This window comes from Quercus robur, chromosome 9 (genome assembly GCF_932294415.1).
Source record: "Quercus robur chromosome 9, dhQueRobu3.1, whole genome shotgun sequence".
NCBI classification, from domain to species: domain Eukaryota; kingdom Viridiplantae; phylum Streptophyta; class Magnoliopsida; order Fagales; family Fagaceae; genus Quercus; species Quercus robur.
This window is the reverse complement of record NC_065542.1, coordinates 5833857-5852609: the sequence shown is the minus strand read 5'-3', so window position 1 is coordinate 5852609 and position 18753 is coordinate 5833857. Positions and strand designations below refer to the sequence as shown.

At 33.0% G+C, this 18753-nt stretch overlaps 3 protein-coding genes across 3 annotated transcripts; 1 reads left to right on the top strand and 2 right to left on the bottom strand.

The window, feature by feature from the left end:
- Positions 1-2459: 2459 nt before the first annotated feature.
- LOC126698951 (uncharacterized protein At4g06598-like) lies at positions 2460-6712 on the top strand. The gene is made up of 5 exons (XM_050396472.1): positions 2460-2807; positions 3412-4118; positions 5157-5232; positions 5324-5450; positions 6216-6712. Exons 2-5 carry the CDS (start codon positions 3430-3432, stop codon positions 6365-6367), a joined length of 1044 nt encoding a protein of 347 aa, XP_050252429.1. The 5' UTR covers positions 2460-2807; positions 3412-3429; the 3' UTR covers positions 6368-6712.
- A 232-nt stretch (positions 6713-6944) lies between these two features.
- Positions 6945-11702, bottom strand: LOC126698950 (uncharacterized). The gene is made up of 5 exons (XM_050396471.1): positions 11401-11702; positions 10812-11309; positions 8248-9492; positions 8088-8158; positions 6945-7646 (listed from the first exon to the last, which is right to left on the bottom strand). The coding sequence occupies exons 1-5, from the start codon at positions 11506-11508 to the stop codon at positions 7292-7294; spliced, it is 2277 nt and encodes a 758-aa protein (XP_050252428.1). The 5' UTR covers positions 11509-11702; the 3' UTR covers positions 6945-7291.
- Positions 11703-14475: 2773 nt separating this feature from the next.
- Positions 14476-16016, bottom strand: LOC126700630 (NAD(P)H-quinone oxidoreductase subunit T, chloroplastic; the record flags this gene model as incomplete). Its single annotated transcript, XM_050398846.1, has 2 exons — positions 14476-15037; positions 15526-16016. Coding segments are annotated over 2 exons (912 nt in total), but the record flags the coding sequence as incomplete, so codon positions are not given.
- Between the last annotated feature and the right edge of the window lie 2737 nt (positions 16017-18753).

Genomic DNA, 18753 nt, shown 5'->3' with positions numbered 1-18753 from the left:
CTACAAGGCATTTGGCATTCTATCCTTAGTTTTGAATGTGAACTACCAAGTCTTTTAAAAAAAAAAAATCTTCTTTTAAATAAATAGTGAAAAACAAAATATAAACTATTAATAATTTGTTGAGCAACACACACACAAATACTTGGCAATAATGGAGGGTCCCCTTCAAACTTTTTTTTTTTTTTTTTCCACACGTGAAACCTAAATAGAATTTTGTTAAAGAATATATCAACAAAGTTGTCTATCCTATTTATGTTATTTTGGCGGTAAAAGATAAAGACAAGTGAAAAGATATTGATGATTTGTTTTATATTTTATCTTAATTGCTTAAATGATAAGGAAAAAGGGTTAAAATTGTCAATTTATAAAAAATACAATTTCCTTTAAGTTTGAGAATCTGGATACCTATCTGTTTTAAAGAGAATCCACATTCCTACTAAAAGGGGTTTAAAGGGGGAATCTAAATTCCTCTAGCATCTGATTTCCTAGCGTGATTTGCAACCAAACATGGAATCTTTAAACATTCCTAGGAATTCTAAAACATTACCCCGTACCAATCGCCACATTAAATGCTTGGATCTGAAATAACTCCTAAAATCAATGGATTTGGAATCCCTTGATTTCAAATATATTAATTTAAAACCTGAATCCGAATTCAAATCCAAGTTCCCAAATGCAACCTTAACCTTAAAAAATTTAAATGAGTTTAAATATAACAAAAATTGCATAGTATATATTGTCCTTGCCTCAAGTGGTTCAATATATATATATATATATATATATATATATATTACTATAGTTAATTTAGAACTTCAAGTAACTTACTAATTTAGTAAACAAAAGAGATAAGTAGATAAAGTTTATAGATGTTAATCTCAAAAGCTCTCATCTAAAACGATATATATAATTTTTTTTAGAAAACAGTAATACTTACTAGAACACACGAACACGAAATTAGTATATAGAGTTTTTTAAACAGATATATTCTAATTGCTTTTTAATATAATATTCTGGGTTGTTTAAAAAAAAAAAAAAATTTGGCTTGGATATGGTTATATTTATGTTGGACCTAAGATATAGGCATGAAGAAAGGTTTTGAGTGTCTAGTTGTCTACATTTTTGTACTTTATATTACTATGAATTCATTCAATGATATATAGATGGTAGGCTAGATCTTATATTAAATCAGGATTATAATACACTCTTATTAAGGTCCGCCTACACACATGACTATAATGAGAAAATTGTAATACCCATTTTTTATATTGTTACGCTATTGTTGTTATTCTTAAAAAAAAAAAAAAAAAAAAAAAAAAAAAAAAAAAAAAAAAAAAAAAACATTTATTTCATCTCCCAAGGTTGCCAATGACAATATATACTATATGTCCTCACAGTCTCCCCCAATCTCCACCAGTAAAGCTCCCCTGCCTCCGTGCATGTATGCCACTCATCTCTCTTGGTGGCACATATTAAAAGAAATTCATCATATATGTGTGAGCATGCGCACAGACATACTCTTTCTTATAATGTGTGAACCTCACATAGTAAGAATGAATATTTCAAATACATGAAATACATCCTCTATTTAAATATGAATTCATTAGGCTTAACTTGTCTTTAATTTACATTTGTTTTTTTTTTAAATTATTTTTTAATTATTTTTGATTTTTATCTGGGTCTTCTTCTTTTGCATTTTTGACGTTTTACACAATCTCATGTTTGTTAATCGAGAAAGAGAAGGGAAAAAGATAGAAAAAGGTCTATTTAAACCTTTTTTTTTTTACTTCCATCATTTCAATTTTACGAGGTTATCAACTTATCGTGGTTGTCTCAAGTCTAATCATAATGCTTATAATGTGAATGAAACATTACAAATATAGAATTTTTGTTTCCAACCTTTGTTTTCCTTTTCTTCTTTTTATTCCAATTAGTTTTTTAAGGGGTCAATGAGACCAATAATTATCTTTTACATATCAGCTATATATTATCCCTCTCATATTGTGCGGAGCCCACCGCCATGTGGGACCCACATGTTGTGAGATACCTTCTCCAACAAGAGAAGTCTCTAATCTCAAAAGAAATCTTCCAAAGTAATTGGAGACTAATTCCATGCCGCAAATTATATTTACAAATTTAATATCTTTTGCAAAGTTAATCATAAAGTCGGTGGCTTTTCCTAGTTTTGGACCTCCCTATACAAAGAAACAGAGTTTTTTAGTGAGGTAGGTGTAGTGTATAGTAAAGTTGAGGGGCATTGCCATTAATCATGAAGCCAAGGAAAAAAAATGACTAGATGATTTAGTGAGAGAAGGCAATGCTGGCTAACGATTTGACAGATAAATGTGGACCTAACTATAGTAATGTTCTGGATGGAACAGAATTAGTGTAAATTGACATCAAAGTATTTGGACTCAGGCTGTATACAGCTCATAGCCCCCTTATCTTTCACTGTCTATTTGATTTCACATTAGATGATCCACCTTTCATAGTATGTGAAATAATACTTTGCCTCTACTATGAGTCTATATCACATTATCACTAGTCATTGTCGTTGTCTCTCAATACTCAGCTGTGGTGCAACACTTCTTGGATAAGCTCATTTGACTTTCACTACTTTGATCCTTGATTTGTCGAGAAATTTTCTTTGTTCTGTATCCCTCATCAAAAACCTCTCCATTAGGCATTGATCTGTCTGATCTTATATAATCCTTAGAGAACTATATACCAATGGTGATTCTCTCTTGTAGGACTGCAAGGTTTCACATCAGATTTGAAGGGATATCCGAATAGCAGAATCTAGCTTGGAGGTAAGTTCAATAATTTTTTGTAAAGCAAATCAATATAGAATATACAAATTTAATTACCATTCTGCTCCATTTTATGTTCCCAAGTGGGTGTAGTGTTTCTCATTTCTTTTCTTCTTTGGTTTTGACTCCTTTATCACCATTTTATATGCACCATACTGAATTCCATTGTTTTTAGTTGTGGGATATTCTAAGCATCACATTAGTGGGATAATCCATCATACTTCAATTTTCCTTTCCCTACAAATCCATCCCTTTCCTCTCATCAAAAACTCCCAAGCAAGGGGGAGAAAAGAAACAATTCAAATATTATTTTCCATTCCTTTGCACCCAATTCCCTTTTCCCCAAAACATATGAAATCATCTTGCAGGAATGAAACTAATAAGAATGATAACTCATAATAAAATGGAAGACACATTTTGAGAACTCATAATAAAATGGAAGACACATTTTTGGTTATCTATGCTTCCAATGATTACTGATTGTAGTTGGTAAAGATCAGTGAAAAACAAACTCATTGTTTCTCAGTGAAATTGGTAGATATGCTCTTTTGCTAATGTTCTATAAGTCCTGATATTCTTTTCCTTGGACATTGCTTTCTGACAGGCTCATTTACTTAAAGGCATGGAGAATTCAGATGGTTCATCAACCATGAGAAACTTTGCATTCAAAGGAAGACTGTTACCGCTGCCACCTAATACCTTCGATTGCATTTTTCCATCTGATGAAAATTGCATTGCCAATCCCACTGTTAGATCAGAAGGTTATCCAAAGCCTACGGGGGGATGCCACCAACGTACATCATCCGATAGCTTTCTATTAGAGGAACAACCCGCTTGGCTTGACGAATTGCTTAATGAGCCAGAGATACCTGTGAGCAGAGGTCATCAGCGTTCATCAAGTGACTCTATTGCATCCTTAAATGGACTAGCTAAGTCCTTTAGAGAAGACAGATACAAGTTCAAAAACAATCCTGAAGCTGGACCTTCTAGGGGATTTTCTAGTTTTGATCATCATAAAGGTTTGTCACAGGCTTCCTTGCATGCAAATGCAAGCACTTCTCATGTGCATCAAAATAAGGCACGGAAATCATCCTCCACTTCTGTTACCTCCTCAAGCAGATCTTTATTTACAAGTGATGGCATTAGTCTTCAAACCTCAGGATCATCATGCACTCCACAAGAACCTGATGGCATGCCATCTAAAGCCATTGTAAAGAAAGATGGAAAGGATCCAGAACTCTCTTCATTTAGAAGCGATTGCAGCCAGTCTAATCCAACTACATCCAGGGCAGATTTAAAGCGTGCTAAACAGTATGTTGTCCACTCATTTGTTCCCCAGTGGCATTATCTTCATATAGGCTAATTATTGTTTTACACTCTTGGATGTGAAATGTTTCACATAATTTCCATACTTTTATATTAGATATCTGCATTTTACACATGGTATGAAAAGTGTGGACATGATGTGAATAAGTGTGAATATGGTTGGATTTGAAACAATGAAAACCCATCTCCATATGTTCAGTCGTTCAGATAAGCATAATATGAGTAACAGTGTAACACCTTGATCCTAACTGACTTGTGCTGCTGAGTTATTATGTTACTTTCACGTCCTCTATGCTTAAACCTGTTTCTTGCAATTTCTTAATTCTAAATTGTTCAGAAGCTGCATAATCAATTTTCGATGTCCCTTCCACCTCCATATGTCTCTTTCTTCAATTTGTTTGGATTGATTAACAACATCTCTTTCGGTTTTTTATTTATCTAAATATAAATAAATAAAGATTCAATCTTATCTAGGCTGGGGTAGTTTCAAGTTACTTTTTTATTTTGTTAAAAATTTACACTTAAAATTGGATTCTCTTTGTAGTGTTCTATACATAGTACTACTCTTTATTAGGAATTATTCCTACATGTATACATCTAAAAGAAAAAATATTTTAAATCTTCACTACTTTAGGAAGCCAAATTGAAATGATAGTTTGTATTATTGTTGCTCAATGCATACATCTAAAAAAAATGTGTATGGATTGATTTTCACCTGGACTTCCCCTAGTGTGCCTCCATATGTGCATACGGATTTAATCATAAAATCTCTCAAGCCCTTCCACCCCCTCAAACCCTTCTATTTTCTAGACACTTTCCCCCTTGATAACAGTATGCAACAGTTGATTTTGATGTTTTCAGCTTTACCATGCCCTATAATTAACTGAATGACGGTCATGGACCAATTTTTATTCAGACTTCAACATAGTTTCTCTATAGTTTTGTAAAATCTAGCAATTTGAGTGCTTCCACTTTGAATACGAAAAAAAATAAAATTAAAATCCTTAGTTCTACAAAATGCAGGCAATTTGCCCAACGGTCCCGACTCAGGAAACTTCAATATATAGCTGAAATGGAAAGAAATATCCAAGTTTTGCAGGCAAGGCCTTCAGAAACTAAAATGCTCAAATAAGAATTGTTTATTTACTATTGTACAAGATTTGACACTGTCAGCCAATATGACCTTACAGGCAGAAGGATATGAAGTCTCAGCTGAGCTTGAATTTCTTGACCAACAGAATCTTATATTGGGCATGGAAAACATGGCCCTCAAGCAACGGTTGGAAAGTTTATCTCAAGAGAGATTCATAAAACACTGTAAGTTTCTTATTAAAAGCTTGAGACTTTTTTATGCTTTGCTTCTTTCTATGCTGGTTTATAGCACCATTTAAATGAATACCATATCACCAGTTTATGGTTTTAAATGTTATGGCATCAATCTCATCTTTTGCTTGGGCATCCTTTATACAAATATTTCTTTTTCCTCCATATGTCTCTTTCCCAGTTTAAAATCAGAAAATGGCCCTCTTTTAGTATGATGTTTCCTTGAATACCTATTCATAGGACTGCTGATGAGTAGTGCTTTATTTTAAATGATATTTGTCCCCACCATCTCTTTCTCATAGGTGCATTAATCTCTATGCTTTACACATAATCAAACTCTCTCAAACAACTCTCCTTGACACATGATCAAACTATCTCAAAGATGAGGAAGAGTTGTTGGAGATGGCTAAGATGTGCAAAGAGAGCAATTAATGTACAAGTTAGGAAGAGTGAATTGATTCAAGCAAAAGGAATGAAAAAAGGTAGAGAAAGACCTAAAATAGCATAGAAATAGTAAAAAAAAAAAAGAAAAAGAAAAGGATGACTTGGATGTGATAAAATGAAGAAAGAGAATATATGCAACTGTCCCTAATTAGTCTATTGAGGATTCATAGCCGACCCTAAAGTTTTATGACTAAAAGCTTGATTGTTGTTATTGTAATTGCCCTACCATCTTAAGGTAATTTTTTTAGAAGTATCATAATCTAACTAGAATTGGGTTTCATGATCAATTGTATGCTCTGGACTTGGTTACTACAGTGGAACAGGATATGCTACAAAAAGAAGTCTCAAGGCTTCAAAATTTATACCAACAGCAGCAGCAGCAGCAGATGCATTCAAAACGTCATCAAATCAACAGTACAAATCTTGATTCCCACACCTCCATAATACCAAAGGAAGCTGGTTCCTGAGAATGCAATTAGCAGCTGACAAGACAAAAGATATCATACATAGATGGATTAATATTCTCATTATCTAATCTATATTCTCTTTCTTTTTTTATGAAATTTGGAAACTAGTAAGGCCTTATTATTAGAGCCTTTGTCACTTTTGTTGTTATGTTATAGGTATATGCCTTGTTGGTAAATCCTGGGAAAAGCCAATCTCTTGGAATTGAGCTGGCCCGGAAATACCAAATGAGATTGTATTGGTTATTCTCCATAACATGGCTTGCATAGTATGTTCTTTGTTTGTTTGTGACTTCCATATGTTGCCTCAAAGTGAAAGAGATTTCAATAAACTACAGAATTTGGTTTTGTTTGGTTTTACTGGAAAATACTCAGTCTAGTATCTACAATTAACAATGGACCTTTGATAGATCACAAATCTAAAACTCAGAATGAGGGTAATTTCCAGAGTTGCTATGATGATGCTCCTGCAGTGTTAATAGAGAGAATATAAATGCACATGACAGGAGATTTCTAATTTGGAGAGCTTTACAAACAAGAGAAACAGCCTGGGCAATAAATTTTTCCCATCCTCAAAAAGTAAATATTAGAGACATAAGCGTAACCATAGTTTATAAGAAGCAATACACCAGTTCCTCCATTAGATTTAGTTAATAATTGTTAATTAAAATTTTCCTGACCTAGAGTGTTTGACACTGAATCATAAAAGTATCAGTTTCTTGAGCAATATGTTACATGCGCATTATTATATGTAACTGAAATGAAAAGAAAGATAAATAATGAATATAAAACTATGGAGCCCTGGGAAGTTTAAACTTGAGATTCCATCTTCATGATGGTTGTATACTGGACCTATTTTCTATACTACAGAAATTTGCTGGTCAACCTACAACACTAGTGCAAAATAGATACAAAGCTATACATGATTTAATTTTTCAGACTTTTCATAAGCTTCCAAAGCTTCCAAGTCTTTCTCTTTTTCTTAAACCTTAAGACTGCCATCTTCTCACCTTTCCATTTACGATGTCTTTGTTTATCCTTCAACCAAATATGATAATCCTTCCCACGCTTGCACTCAATGAAATCTGCTAGATCATCAAAATCAGGTAAATTTTTAGAGTCTCCTAACATGCATTTCAGGAACGTCTCCCCATTACAGGTTTTCACTGTTTCCTCCTCTGTGCCATCAACAGACTCCTTCATGTGATTAAGGATGGACACATTCTGTGAAGTTTCTGCTTGCTCGTTTTGTAATTTCTGGTCAAAGCTTCTGAGATCCATGCTAGAAAAAAGGGAAAAAAATGCATTGAGAAAGAATAAAACTGCACAGAAGATCCATGCAAATGATGGTACTCCATTCTTGGTAAGACTATTAAATAATGAACTAGCATATGGCACTGACTTTTTCATCGCACAAAAGACAAAAGCAAGGCTCTAGTTTGCCTAATAGTATGCTTAGCCAGCATAATTTCAAGGAAACAACTTTCCACAAAATTATATGAGGTTAGTTCTCTTTCTAATTTGGAACTAAACGTTCCTAAGGTAGAAAAAAAATTTCAAGCTCCAAAAACTAGCCAAAACAGTGGCTTCCAACATCACAAGATGTCCCAATTTGAAAGCAGAAAGCAATTTAAAACATTAGAAGCATGAACACACTGCATTACATGCTCTACATGAGAACCAAAAATCATGCTCATGTGACAAAGACAACAGTATCATGTACCTTAAGTGAAGCATCTGAATCTTTTGAAATCTTGATGCAACTCTTTTACTAGATTTATGTTCCAGCCGGGCCTGCAAAATTTGTCAAAGCTTCAAGCCTTCAAGGCATAAAATACGACAAAGTAATTAAGAATTTAAATCTGGGAAGAAACGAAAATCACCTCTTGAACTTTATCATAGGATGATACTGATGACAAGGCTACAGATCCGGTACCAAGCAATGACCTTAGAGCTGCCAAATTACCCTCTTCAAATGCAAATAGATTAATCAGTGCCATCATCATGGAGATACATCCCTTCACCAAGAAATTAAGCCCACTTTTAAAACTTAAAGACAGCAAGCCCGAAAAGTGCAAAAACATCCACTTGGACTCCTTATGTCTTGTTGGGTAAATTTTCATAATGTCACACAAGAATCTTTGAACTGGAAGATATACACTGGATTCTTGAAAACAGTGAATTATGCCCACCATAAAATCATATTCCTTACATGAAGCAGCATTTTCCAAGGATTTCAGACATCCCAAATTCCCACTATGCCTTAAACACCAAATTGCTTGTACCAATGAACTACTCATTAACTTCAATATAGAAGCAAGAAGATAAATATCTTGGGTATTTGTCTCCCCCTCTTTGTACAATACAGTATCACTAACATCATCTGAAAAAGCATTAAGAATTATACAATCTAAGATTGACAAATTCTCATCTCTGCTTGATTCCTCAAAAACATGTCCATTCTCTTTCAAATATGAAATAGATCCAGTCATCAAGTCAGACTTTGTTCCAAAGAACATATTGCGTAAATAAAATTCCCACAAATCATCTGCCTTGGAAACTACTTTATAAACTCTATTTATTGTTCCTTGCTGAACACATAAGTCAAAAGTCAGATTACTTTTCCCAAGCACGCATGGATTGACAGAACCTGTAGATCCTATAGAATGATCGCCCACTTGCAAACTAGACATGAGTTTGCTGTACAAGATGACAGACCTTTCAAATGTAGTAAGGTAGCAATTCAAAAGTCCAAGATCTGGACTCAAATTCTTAGAAGACATGCCAATGCCAATGGCATCCGAAACCAATGAAATTAAATGGGCCTGGAACATTTTTGGTGCAGAAAGAATGACAGGATTGAAAAGCAATGACATGGCTGGAGTGAGGCTCAGTTCAGGAATTCTAAAATCATTGTCATGCTGCCACACTAACCTGTTAATGAAATTATCAAATGCATGCCCATCTGAAACTGACAGGACAAAATGAACAGAAACCACCTCCAGCACACTTTCAATATCCCCATGACCAAAATGGCACATAAACAGTGCTTCATTTCCGGAAGCAGAATCAACTAGCATAAAGCACTTTCTCAATGATTTATTTATTAGAAGCTCGTCTGCCAAAACCTGAATATCATATTTTGACATTAAGTTTCTATGGCTTCAACAAAACTCCATAAAAGAACTACCCGGATAAGAAGGTACAGAGAGGGGTAAAATGAAATGGACAAAAGGCTTTAAATAAAGGATGCTTAATTTTGAAAGAGTGACGTGCTACTTTAATTTTTCATTTGAAACAATATCCTCAATGTTCAAAATCATGTACATCCATAATGCTAGTAATAAAGATTCAAAAGTAACTCAAAAAGGAAGCCAGGATATCAGCAATCACTTAGCATATAAAGGAAAAATTGTTACCAAGCAGACTAGGAAGGTTTTAAATAGCTCCACTAAATCACAAGTGATACAAAAACATAATTATGAATTTATTCCAATATTGCCAGCTTGGTTGTTTAAACTTTCACCCTTCCATCTATTAACCATTAAAAAAAATACACTAAAATACACTTTTTGGCTCTTGAAGTTTGGAGTTGTTTTCATTTTAGCACATTATGTTTCAAAATTTTAATTTTATCACTTCATGTTTGATGATGTTCTCATGTTGACTCTGGTGTCCATTACTCCATTTCTATGAGTAATTTGACCGTTAATTGTCCTTCATGTTTAACTTCTTCTTTTTTGGGATAAGTAAGAATGATTTTATTGAAAAGTGATTACTTCATGAATGAAAGACACGGAGTAGCCTAAAGAATTAAAATCAGAAAAATATCTACATATAAATTGACTCTAAAATTTTGAATAAAAGTACTATCTATAAGACCCAAAGTAAAGGACCATTCATGTTAAACTATTTCATGAAAATACTAGTTGTAATTTCTAAAATGTCATGCAATGCATGGATTTCGTTGTTGTAGGAAGAAACAAAACACACACACACTATGAACGGTTAGATTACTAAGACGGTATGACCAATATGAAATTAAAAATCAAACATAAAGGGCCAAAATTAAACAACCCAAAGTGCTAAAAATGTACTTTAGTCAAGAAATTCCATAGTGGCAACAAAGCACTAACATGGGATGTTACAAAGGATGATTTTTTTTTTTTTTTTTTTTTTGGTGCTTATTTAGTTTATTTGCTTATGTAAACTTTTTAAAATCCTCACCTTTTCAACTGAGCAACTTTCAGTGGAAAAACAAGCTATACCAAATCAACACAAGTGATATTAAACATTCACAGAAGCATGAAATTGATACATTTTCAAAAATTTCAAAGTATGAAATTGCAACATTTTAAATTAAACAGACCAAATCACCAAAACTGAGCTTAGCAACTGCATAATTGAAATCAAAAGCCAACAAATGTTTCAATTTTTCAGCGATTACCTCGATCAAGGCGCATAAAAATGGCCGGCAAGGATCCAATGGTTTGAGAAAACACAGCGAAGCCACAAAGTCCTCAGCCACAGAGGCAGTGCAACCATCATCATCATCACCAAACAACTTCTCAAACTTAACACTACTCTCGCTCTTCTCACTCTCGCTCACTAGAGAAACCAAAACCCTAACAATCAGAAGCAGAACCCTAACTTTCTTCCAAAGCAAATTCGGATCGAACTCCAACAAATTCAACACAACCATACAGCACCTCAGGATCAAAATCAGCTGCTCCACGCTGGCCCAAACCTTCGCACTCGACCTCGTTCCCCGGAAAACGTCGCGCAGGTCGGAGAAGAAGAACTGCTTGAACCGCCGATCGAGATCTTCGAACAGAATGTTTGAGAGAGTCCGCACGGACTCGAAATCGGAGCGGTGAAGCGGTGCGTTTAGCGACGAGTGGAGCAAGAGGAAGTAGATTGATTTGGTGAGCGATGGCTTCAAATCCTGCAAAAAAAAAAAAAAAAAAAAAACCCCTAGAATTGAGAAATTGGGAATTTGGGAAGGAATTTGGGGAAAACTGAGTGTTTGAATTTACCTGTGGGGAAGATTGGATTAAGAGGATTAGGGTTTTGAAGGAGTGTGGATTTGGAGGAAGGGTTTGTTTGGAGGGACTCGGGTGGTTGTCGATTTTTCCGGGTCCCATTTTTGCTTGGTGTGCTGGAAATAGCACCAAGCTTTGGGAGTTGGAAAAATGAGAATGGAATTGAAATTACTGGGAATTGTGAGGAGCTCTGTTTGGTTTGTGAGAATTGGATTTCTTGGCAGGCAAACCGAGAGAGAGAGAGAGAGAAAACGAGGGAAAAATGAGCTTTGTTTGATTTGAAAGGAAAAGTTAACGGACACCTAAACCGATTAGAAAATATTTTTAAAAGATTTTTTTTGTTTGATATTTATATTTTCTGGTGTAAAAACTTTCCTGATATATTAAATTTATAATTACTCTAAGAGCATGGTTAACCGACCCTAGTTAATGTGTTTAATCATGGAAAAATTATGTGACCATTCTACGAATCAATTGGTTGGTAAGTTTTATTAATGTGGTGATGCTAAAATCTTGTGATTTTTTTATCAATAAGAACTAACAAAAGTTAGTTCTAGGGTCAATTTGACAAATATGAAAACTTTAGAGCATTCCCGTCAAACATGTCAAAAAATATAGCATTTAGCATCTCAAAATATTACTTTATTTATTTTAACATTTTACTTTATAATACACCCAATATCAAAGTTTTTTTTTTCTTTTTAAATATTATTTATTTTAATTGAGTGAGAGAGAGAAAGTAGTGGAGAGAGGCACAGGCGCACAACACAAGAGAGAGTGAGAGAGAGAAAAAGAAAAAAATATAAAAAAAAAACTCTAGCATCTTGCTACAGTAGGGTGTCAAAGATGACACTCCACTGTAGCAAAGATGTCAAAAATTTTAAGAATAACATGCTTGATGTGGATGATATTTTGAGGGGATGAGAGCTAAAATTAGGATTTAGCATTTTTAACATATTTGATGTGAATGCTCTTAGAGAGTTCTAAAGAATAATTGGAACATCATGGAGTGTTTTTGCAACTAAACCAAATTCATAGAGGGTGTTTTTGTAGCTTAACCAAAATCCTAGAAGGTGTTTTTGCATTTTCACTTAAAAATTATGCATTAGGATCATATCTATGTGCTCTTAAGCACATAGGATATTGTTTTAGGAGACAAATTCCTCAAAGAGCCAAAAAGAACTTCTCTCACCAAGGAGTAAAGACAACTACTTCAACTAAATAAGATTCTTTTTTTTTTTTTTAATTTTAGGGATAACAAAGCTGCTTTAGTAACACCTAGTTTGAGTCTCGTTACCATATAAATTTATTAAAGCATTAGTATTAGTAGTGCTAAAAAGTCTTATTGTTATTTTTAACACCCCAATACTAAAAAGCATGCTGCAATGGTGGAGGGAAAGCCAAAAAAATTGGCTGTTACAGTGCACAGCCATATTGTAGCTAAGAAGGTTTAAAAAAAAAATTATTAAAAGTTATATTATTTTATTGTGGTGGTGGTAGTGGGATTGTTGTTTATTGTAATAGATATATTATTTTATTGTATTGTTTATATTATTTTATTGTATTGAAAGCTAAAATAAAACTACCAATATTGGATGTTTTGTAAAGTGAGGTGGTAAAATAGATAGATTAGTTTTTTGTAGTGCCAAATTGCTAATGATGGTTCTTGCAATAAATGCCATAGATGTAATAGTTGTTCATTAAATTTGCTTGATCTATACTGTGTATAATTGAATCTTAAAACCATCATTTCTCGAGCAAAATATTATATGTTGAGACTTGAGATAACATTATCATATCAGTTGTGTACTGGACTTAATTTTGATACTTCAAAATAACACTAGTGCACAATAGCTACAAAGCTATACACAATTTAAATTTTCTGCCTTTTCAAACACTTCCAAATCTCTCTCTTTTTCTTCCACCTTTTCACGATATCTTTGTCGAATGCTTTAAATAGCCAAGATAATCCTCCTCTCGCTTGCACTCAATGAAATCTGCTAGATCATTCATAAACAGATAATTTTCTAAGGTCCTCTACTTCGCAATTCAGGAATTCAGATAATTTTGCTTGGTGTGCTGGACAAGCACGAAAGCTTTGGGAGTGGAAAACGGGAAATGGGAAATGGAATTGAAATTACTGGGAAATGTGAAGAGGTGGAATAAGGTGAGGCGGTCTGTTTGGTTGCGAGGATTGGGTTTTCTTGGCGGGAAACTGTGAGAGAGAGAGAGAGAGAGAGAGAGAGGGAGGAATTGAATTGTTGTTGGGCTGAAATTTGTTGTGGGCTTCGGTTGAGATGTAATTTTTTTTTTAATAGTTTATATTTAACTTTTTTTTGTTATTATTTTTTTTTATGAAGTTTATATTTAACTTTTCATTATAATCCCAAAATTTTGTTATTGGTTATGAATCCATAATAGATAAACTTATCAAGATTGGCTATATGGCCTTGACAATCTTTTATTATGAAAAGGAAAAACATTGAGAGTAAAATTTCAATGCAATTAAGTATTATGAAGAGATATATCTCAATTTCTCCTAACAAGCGCTCAGATAAAATCATTGAACTGTGATATTATATATTACAAATTAAGATTTATTGTAAATTACATTGTTGTTTTGTAAATTTTAACCAATGAATGATTTTAGTATCTAAAGTTTAACATGATCGTTCTTCTTCTTAAGAAAGAAAAAAAAAAAAATTTAACATGATCGTTTTTAGTCTTTAACAAACTTGAAGTAATCACTTTTAATTCCTAACTAGCGCGTCTAATGAAATGATGATGTCTTAGTTCTTAGTTTGGCCATGTTATCATTTCGTCTAAGAAATTTAATGAATGTTGACAGAAGGACCAAAAGCAAACAATTTAACTTTAAATAGGACTACAAAACAAAAAAAAAAAAAAAAAAAAGTTTACGAAGGACTAAAATCACTCATTTATTAAAGTGCTAGTACCAACAATATATTTTGCCCAAACATGTGTCTTATCAATTACCTTATCCTTGCAGTAGAATGAATTAAAATTATCAAATAGATTACACGAACAAGTATAGAGTTCCACCACTGATAGCACATAAATCATGTTCAATCACATAAACAAGTGAACTTTCATGATTGTAGCCACAATATATAGTTTGATGTGAACTTGGAATGAGGGGTCACTTTATATACATTACATTTATAATACAAGGCTCTAAGCTATTCTTGATTAGTATGGTTCTTTGAAGTAAAGAGCAAAAATGATACTAAAAATGGAAAAAATAATGACGATAATATCAAAGCCAAGGGCTGCGGTTGCTTGATCACCTAGCTCCATGTTCTTTCCACCAAGGCGATCAACCATGTCAGGAACAGATTCCCAGTTCTCTACATCTTGCTTGTAAGGATCCTCCAATTTCATTTTCAGTTTCTCGGCTTTGCGGCTTGCAGCCTCCTGAGCAAGTGTCCAATCATAAAATCTACGGGTTTCTTCATCGCTCAGTACATGGTATATCTCTCTAAGCCTCATGAACTTGTCTGAAGCAACTTTTAGTGGAAGAGAAGTTGTGTCTGGATGGTACTCTTTTGATAATCTTCTGTAAGCAGCTTTGATCTCTTCCATATCTGCTTCTGCTGATACTCCTAAGAACCTGATTAATTCCAACTTTATTGGGTATCATGGGTGCACACATATATAGAAGCAAATTCATATATGGTTTAAGAAGGGACAATTTTTCTTTTTTGGAGTACCTTTACACTTCTATGGCACATTGCAAAACTTAATCAAATTCAATTATATGATTGTATCAGTCAATGCAACATCATTGAAGTTCTCTTTCCTTAGCCATAATTAAATTCAATCACGTGACTTATTAGTCATGGACTCATGGTCTAATCTAATTGAAAAAATCTAAGATCAAAACCTTGGTCCTTAGTTACTGTATCTAAGTTTTACAACTTTAGCTAATGTACTTTTTAATACATTTTCCACTGAACTTGTGATTAATTGACTATCCAATATGGACCGTATAAAGCTAAGCAAATGTTTTCAAGGTCACGGTCTTAGAAGTTCATAAATACATCCAAGATTGTAAATTGTATATTCAATTCTAGAAGGGAAAGTTCATAAACGACTCACTGGTAATGAGAATCGGATGAGTCGTTTAGCAAATCAGCAAACTTCTCACCCAATAGATTCTTCTGCTCCTTTGGTTCATTGCTTTGTTGTTGTTGTTGTTCTTGCTGGGAACTAGTGCTTCCTCCAATCCAACCTTCATCTTCATTATCCCAATGGATTCTTGTGTCAACTCCTGGTGGTGCTCTTTGGGGTTTTGGTGGTTCTTGCTGTGATGCAAAGACGCGCAAACTATTATCATGGTTTCTTCTTGAACTTCTTGATTTTGCTCCTTTTAGCGTTGGGTGGTACTCTTCTCGTAAGTGGCCACTGTTTTGGGCTTTGCGTATGAGAGAGTATGAAGCTTGAGGAGCTATTGTGGAGGCCATGGCCATGGGAGGGAAAGCCAGATGGTCTTGTTTTAGAGGTGGGAAAGACGAGCTCTCATGACCGCTTGTTTCTGTGGTTGGGATTCGATAGCAAGAGGGAAAGAAAGCTTGATATTCATTTGATAGTTACTAGTTATTTTTATTTTTTATTTTTTTTCTTTATTTCTATTTTTCTATTTTTTTATGAATATATTTCTGTTTTTCTTTCTGTTCCTTTTATTTCTAAAAAAAGGTTTAAAAAATATATAAAAGAAGGTTACAAAAATTAGAAGTACCAATAAAGCTAAAAAAAAAAATATTTCTAACATTTTCTAGAAAATAAATAGCTGTTTTTTTACCGGCTAAATTCTTTTTGATCTTTATAAATTGAATATTGATTTAAATTGCAGAATGTCCTCATGTGGCCTAGTTATAGTTCATAAGAAGTTAATAACTTAATATTAACCTTACTTTGAAGTTAATAGTAAATTATTGTGTGATGGGTGGGTTTAGCAATTATCATCCTTAAAGGACATGTCGTAAACTTAGATCCTAAGTTCCATTCATCACACTATTGGCCCATAAAATTTTTGGAATGCTTCCTAAATAGTAAGTAGATACCACTTGATCCACATCTTATATTAAAAGAAAATAATAAAAAAGTATTATTTTAAGGGTTTTAAATTTTTTTTTTTTAATAACTCCGTGTCAGTAACTAAACTCATCAAAATTAATGTATGTTACAAAAGGTTCTAATTCTACACTAAAAGTGCTCCAAAATTACAAAGGGAAGAAGATTGAAGTTTAAAACTTCAAATTAATATCAATAACAGCATCCATAATGAAAGAAACACTTCGCAACATCTTCAATCTTGAAACAATTTTATAGTCTACGATTTTTGGAATTTGGGGATTTTTCATGATGTGAATGTTTTAAAACCAATTGAGTGTATTATTTATATAACTTCTTACTTTGATGAATTTTAAATTTTGGAGTTAGCCCAAAATGTGATCTTAACATTAGAATTTCATAAAAATAAATGTATGTTTTCCACTCAAAATATCTAGTGGGAATTGATCTGGTTAATAACAAGGAGATGTAGAAAAAAACAAAATCTGAAAAATTAGAATATCTAGAAAATATGGGTTTCCTAGCAAAGCTCAATTGTGGGCCTCATATAGTTGAAGGAGAGTGTGGCTCACCTCTTGTTGCAATTAGGTCCAGTATAGGCCCATTATGACCCACCCACTCAAAAAAGACTACAAGAACCTCGCCCAGCCAATAGCTTCTTTTATTTTTAAATATAAATTATTATTATGTTAAATGGCGTTGCATTTACATACCGAGACATGGTAGAGCTGGTTTTTGTGAAGCAGAGGTAAGGGGCGACAATGGGCCACACTACGGGGGCCAAGTTTAAGAAATGAGCAGTACTTAGTACACTTGGTACATAAAAGGTTTTATAAGTTTTTTCATGACTTATGATGATGAATTGTAAATGATGAAACAGACGCTATTACTATTGGACTATTATTAGAACCCTATTGAAACATCAGCTTAATAAAACCATTTTATCGTGTTATCCCACTTATCATTCAATATGACTTTCTTTACCTGATTTTTCCCCATGCACTGAACTAGTAAAAACTGTAAGGATATGTTTGGTAGATTGAAATAAACACTGTAATGCAATAATTATTCTTATAATTTAGTTATTCAGTAGTTTGATTGTATTTTTATTACATGAAATAGTTATTTCTTATGAATAGAAATTTTTTAAAATGAGGGATAATTATTCATTTCTAAAATAGTTGTAATAACTGTTCTTTAGTAGGTGTAATAATTTTTAAAATTAATATATTCTCAAATAAGCAAACTTTTCCTATGTACATAACAATTATATAAAAAAAAAAATCATAAAAAATAACCAATATCTCTCAACTTTAAAAAATATTAGTTTTTAGAAAATATAATTGTATGCGTAAAATATTTCTTAAAATATATCTTAAGTTTTGTTTCTTTGTTCATGAATAGGTTTAATTATTTCATCTCAACACATTTTAATTTTATTCCTAATAATAAAAATTATCATTCCTGTTGTAATCTACATTCAATGTACCAAATGTGTCCTAAAAATAAAATGATGGCTTACCATAAAAATATCGGTTTCAGCTTGAAGTGATTACACATTAATCATTCAAGTGCTAAATATTAAAGCTACATAAAGAAATTACATTGTTGTGCAATATTAATTTAGTATTTGAGGAAATTACGTGTTTATCTTATTCATTTACAGGCAGGAAAAGCTAAATCCTAACACTATTTTTCCATTAAAAAAATGATGCCAAGTGATTGCACAACGATTTCTTAGCTAGTTGCTGTCCTCCTCAAGATCTTGAATGCATAAATCCATTTTTTCCAACTGATTTTGAGCCTTCTTGAGGATGCCACCATATTTTCTGGTCTTGCAACCAAAGAGAAATGGTAATGCAGCATTTATCTTTGAAAATCCGATCTATATCTCTTTCTTCTTCATCTCAACATGCTTACTCTTTTGGTACACAAAGTTTGAAACTAATGACCACCAACTCATCTTTAAATGTGCCATTGCAAAAATAACAAAGAATGCGGCTATAGCCAAATAAAAAAAATAAAATAAAAAGCAACTTTATAATAATAATAATAATAATTATTTATGAATGAGCAATTCATATATATCTATCTATATCAACATAATATCTAAAAGGTAAAGTGTGACATGTATTATCACTACGCTGCTATTATGCCTTTAGACATTCTCAACACTAATTGTGACTTACCAATTATGATATGACCCCATCACTTTTTAGTTTTTACCACCATGACTTTGCACATTCTTGAACC

Coding starts and splice junctions, on each gene's coding strand:
- LOC126698951 (XM_050396472.1), top strand. CDS start 3,430: ATGGAGAATTCAGATGGTTCATCAACCATGAGAAACTTTGCATTCAAA. Junction 4,119..5,156: donor GATTTAAAGCGTGCTAAACA/GTATGTTGTCCA, acceptor TACAAAATGCAG/GCAATTTGCCCAACGGTCCC. Junction 5,233..5,323: donor GAAATATCCAAGTTTTGCAG/GCAAGGCCTTCA, acceptor ATGACCTTACAG/GCAGAAGGATATGAAGTCTC.
- LOC126698950 (XM_050396471.1), bottom strand. CDS start 11,508: ATGGGACCCGGAAAAATCGACAACCACCCGAGTCCCTCCAAACAAACC. Junction 11,310..11,400: donor TAATCCAATCTTCCCCACAG/GTAAATTCAAAC, acceptor TTTTTTTTGCAG/GATTTGAAGCCATCGCTCAC. Junction 7,647..8,087: donor ATTCAGATGCTTCACTTAAG/GTACATGATACT, acceptor CCTTTTTTCTAG/CATGGATCTCAGAAGCTTTG.